Source organism: Adiantum capillus-veneris, chromosome 29 (assembly GCF_014529385.1).
Source record: "Adiantum capillus-veneris isolate H3 chromosome 29, ASM1452938v2, whole genome shotgun sequence".
Classification (NCBI taxonomy): domain Eukaryota; kingdom Viridiplantae; phylum Streptophyta; class Polypodiopsida; order Polypodiales; family Pteridaceae; genus Adiantum; species Adiantum capillus-veneris.
The window spans coordinates 102,717,242-102,721,803 of record NC_140959.1 but is presented as its reverse complement, the minus strand read 5'-3'; the positions used below and the strand labels follow the sequence as shown (position 1 = coordinate 102,721,803).

The following is a 4,562-nucleotide window of genomic DNA, read 5'->3' as shown; positions in this document are numbered from 1 at the left end:
CATGTCCCATGCTCTATGTTGACGTGATTACTATGAGTGCTTCAAGGATGTGGATATGAGGGTGGCACTTGAGGGAGTGGTTGAAGGGACTATTTCTTAGTGCTCCAATGTCCCATTTCACATTCAATGGAGTGAGAGCTAACACTAATCACTACTATGTTGTGGATTGCAAAGAAGGGGATAGGTTGGGGCATTTCTTGCTACATACAGTCTCCTCTCTTAAAGGAGAACATCCTTTTGTAATTGGGGGCAACGTGATGGTGTAATGCATAGCGCGCAAGCCTTTTGAATTTTTGATCTTGTCATGATACATTGGCATTGTAGGAAGACCTCATTCATTGTAGGGTCTAGTGATGCATCATGAAGCAAGTGCGTTGCATTCCTTCTTCCAAGCCTCTTATTGATGTCTTGCATCCATCTTGAGCCAGAATTTTGCTTTTATGAGTCTTTTGAACTTTGTGTAAGTCTCAAGAAATGTGAGGAAGTCGATGTGGAGAGCTTGGCGCACCTTTATCATGCACTTTATAACTCTTGTTGTGCCCATAATCTCAATGGAAGTGATCCAAACTCAAGAAGAAAGAGCATGTAAGGTATCTATATCTTCATTTGGAGAAGGTTTAGGAAAATGCATTTGAACATTTTCTAACTCTTTCCAAATGGAGACACTAATGCTACCATTCTATACTTCAACTCTGTGAAGAAGTACATGCATTAAAAGGTGTCAAAGAGATATTTCCTGAGAATCCAATAATTGAGATCCCCTCGTGCACACGCGTTTTCAAACACAATAGGCTCTCTTTCTGGCTTCAAGACAGTGCATAGCACATTCACGCCATTTGTGGTTGGTTGAAACCTCAAGGTCAGGATACTTGAATGGCATTTGTGTGTGTGTGTGTGTGTGTGTGTGTGTGTGTGTGTGTGTGTGTGAGAGAGAGAGAGAGAGAGAGAGAGAGAGAGAGAGAGAGAGAGAGAATATGCATATATGCATGATGAGTGTTGAACACATATCCGTTCATGAATGAAATTCATTGTCGAACTTATTGTGCACATGCTTCATCAACACTCCATTTACATAGCGAGGAATGATTAAGGGTGCCGTTGATGTAAGCTTTAACTGGCTACGCAACACATCTTGCACCATGCTTGCAAGCTTTTTCTAGTGGTGCAACCGATGAGGTCTCATTGTTTGCGACACGATGTTTTTTTTTTTTTTTTGGGGGGGGGGGGGGGGGGGGTCCCGATTGGAGACGGTACATTTGGCGATTTCATGGATCATCTCCTATGGGCTCCAATGGTCCATATGGTCCCCAACTGGCAAGGGGGGGGGGGGGGGGGGGGGGGGGGGGGGGGCCTTTATGGGCTGTCTTCTTGGTAACCAAAGGAGACTCGGGCAATTAAAAGGAGAGTGTGAGAGCAAAGGTCAATTGTGGGTTATTAAAAACCACATGCGCTAGCAAGGTCACAAGGAAGGTAGGACATACACACACACACAAGCTACAGTTGAGGGGGCCGGGTCTTCCTCAACAAACCACCCCCATACTCACGCGGAGATCCCACAGGTCATCCGCTCTTGCTTTTAGTAGAGTGGAGACTACTGAGAGAGCGAGCAAGCGACGGGGTGTGTGTGTGTGAGAGAGAGAGAGAGAGAGATTAGTCCGTGTGTGTTGGCGCGCTCTCGTTGTCGCTCTAGGCTAAACGAAAGCTCCATCTCCGTCTCCCTCCTTCTCGTCCCTCTCGCCTAACGAGGATCCATCATACTCGGCAGCTGACAGAGATTGGTGTCTTGCGTTTGTCTGTGGATACTGTGGGTGGATATGGATTTTTCGTGATCGGTGGGCGGTGATTTTGGGGATGCCTGTGGGAAGAAAACCACGGTCTGTGAAACCCTAACATCTCTTTGCTTGCTTTCCTTTTTCAATTCAGCTGCTCCACATGTGCATTTGTAATTTTGTAAAGCTCACCATCTGAGAGCGCAGAGTCCTCTGTGTGATTTTTACTAGAGTGAGCTGGAAGGTTTCCATAGCTTTGACTATCAGTTGCACCTGTGACTGCAAGCAGACTCACAAACTCCATAGTCTATCAGAGTACTCACTGTCTATACAAGCCTTATCCTACTACATATACCCTCTTTCTCACCCTCCTTGGGCATGGCATCAGAAGAAGCTCCACCTCATGGTCGATATTGGGGCAGACCTCCGCGTGCCTTCCAGGATATACCAACATCAGAGCAGAGATCCTTCTTTGGCAGCAACAGCAGCAAGAAAACTCAACAAAAGACAATGAACGACAAGCTCGTCTGGTTTTCCCCTGTCCATTCTCCCCTGCTGAGCCCTGCACGTGAAAAGACACTTCAAAGTGTTAAGAAGAAAGTTCGTCAGAGCTCCATTTTCTCCATCCAGAGCAGAGGGAAAGGGTCTATCGAAGCTGAAGAGCCAACATCTCCCAAGGTCTCCTGCATTGGCCAAGTGAGAGCACACAGGAAGGATAAGGACCCCTTTGCAGATGCTGTCAAGAAGAAGAGCTCTCAATCAAAGCCTGGCTCCATGTCACCTGCAAGGTTCTTTGCTAGCCCTGGAAGGGCAAGCAAGTGGGGCTCACTGTTTGGCTCCCGAAAAGACTCTTCTCAAAGCTCATCTGGCTATGGTGAAGGTGAGGTTTCCTGCTTTGCTTTGCCCTTTGAGTCTCGTTCTGGAGTTCAAACAGATAAAACTTGTGCTTTTCTGGCAAGAACCCTTGATCCGTATCTAGAGGCTAGAAGTTCTGATGACTTGTACAAGAACAAGCTCATGCAGTCAAGCAAAAGTGTGTCCAACTATCAATTTAAAAAACAGGGCAATGATGCTGCTGCTGATGGGTACATTGGCACGCACGCTAGGGACGAAGTTGATTCACACATGTCTACATCCACAGGCTTCGGTCGGATTTCTCAGAGGAACGGAGCTTATGAAATGTCTGGCACTGCTATGACCACGGGGATTGATAACTCTGTGGTTTGCCAGCGTTCCAGTCTTGAGAATTCCTCAAATGATGATCGTGATCATGGAAAACACATAGCGTCGAGGCAGAAGCTGACCTATGAAGAGTTGCCATCTCTTCATTGTGGGGCCTTTACAAAGCAGAATATGAAGATATCAGTGGAAGTTGTACCAGAGACGTGGCTGTGGAGGAATGGTGAGAGATTAAGGCCTGATAGTACCTCACATTTGAGCTGCATTCCTGATCAAAGTGTGAGCACGAGCAGAGAAGATTCACAAAAGGCCCAAAGAGATGAGCCAAATATGCCATTGTCTCCATGTGGTGATACTCAATCTTGTGCTAGAGATGCGGAAGAATGTGCTGATCAGCAAATTTTGATAGGGTCTCATTTGTTAAGTTCTGGAAGTGGCAGTAGAACCTTTGTAAAAGCAAATGCCATCCCTGTTGATGATAGCACATGCCAGCTGTTAGACTCAGAGGATGAGAGAAAGAATGCCACACAACATACTTCGCTGATTGAACCTAGTCAATCACATGTTGCTTCACCTTGTTGCACACATATTGCTGCAGTTAAGGAAAAGAATGGGGAGCTTAGAAGCTCTGCAGGCTGCCAAGGTGGAGCAAATGGAGTCCAGAGCTCTCCTGGATTTGGAAGTGGCACCAATGGAACCCCGTCTGGAAAGCAACAAGTCCACTTTGAAAAGCTCAAGAGCGAGGCTGATGTGGTGAAAAGCCGAGGTACATTGGGGACTTCCGAGGTAAAGCCAGGTCATCAAACAGTGAGAAGGGTTGGTGGTGATGTGGGAAAGGAGAATTACAGCATTGCTTTCCCTCAGCTATTTGAAAGGAGTCGGCCCTCTGTAAATTCTAAAGAAGATGGAAAACAGTTTTGGAGCATGTTCAAGGGTAGGAAGAATGAAGCTTTCTCTGGACAGCCTTTTAGTGCTCTTATATTGGTAGGGTATGACCAGTCCACTGCGTCCAAAGGTATGGGATGCAAGGATGAGGAGCTTCTGAAAGGGATCCTTGAAGTAGGAAGGCTGTCTTTGCAATGTTCTGGCAAATATTTTCAAGTTCTCAATAGTGATGCTGCATTTAATCGCTCTCGTTCTGTGACATCCCATCGTACGGTTATTAGGTTGCAACGATGTAATTCGGATCCTTGCAGGTCCTCCTGCTAAAATTGTACATGTACATGGCGCAGTTAGTTTTGTAGCTAACCTCTGCTTATGTTTGTTAAAACAGATAATTGCAATATCCGCCTTTAGAGAATGCTATTTAATTGGCATTTCTTTTTTATTAGCCCCAAAATTGTCAGTGCAGTCATGTGCAGGAGCCATCTTCTTATGCAATAGGATTTTTATGGCTTGTACTTCCCTTGCCTGTTTTTGGCCAGTTCAATTTTGGGTTGTTACCGACAAAGTGCGAACTAAATCTTCTGATAAGAGGCCTGCAATGAGTTCCTTGGTGTATTGTACAAAAAGGGTATTGTGGGCCTTTGAAGGAGTGTCTGTCTATCAATTTAAAGAAGAGTTATAATACTGACAAGGTGTTTGCCTTGGTGGGGTTGTTTGCAGAACAATGTG

General features: G+C 45.7%; 1 protein-coding gene across 1 annotated transcript; it reads left to right on the top strand.

Moving 5' to 3' along the window:
- The first annotated feature begins 1,513 nt into the window (after positions 1-1,513).
- LOC147419679 (uncharacterized) lies at positions 1,514-4,352 on the top strand. The gene has a single exon (XM_086505926.1). It carries the CDS (start codon positions 2,148-2,150, stop codon positions 4,155-4,157), a length of 2,010 nt encoding a protein of 669 aa, XP_086362052.1. The 5' UTR covers positions 1,514-2,147; the 3' UTR covers positions 4,158-4,352.
- Positions 4,353-4,562: the final 210 nt, after the last annotated feature.

What these genes read in the sequence shown, in the direction of transcription:
- LOC147419679 (XM_086505926.1), top strand. Translation starts at nt 2,148, where the DNA reads ATGGCATCAGAAGAAGCTCCACCTCATGGTCGATATTGGGGCAGACCT.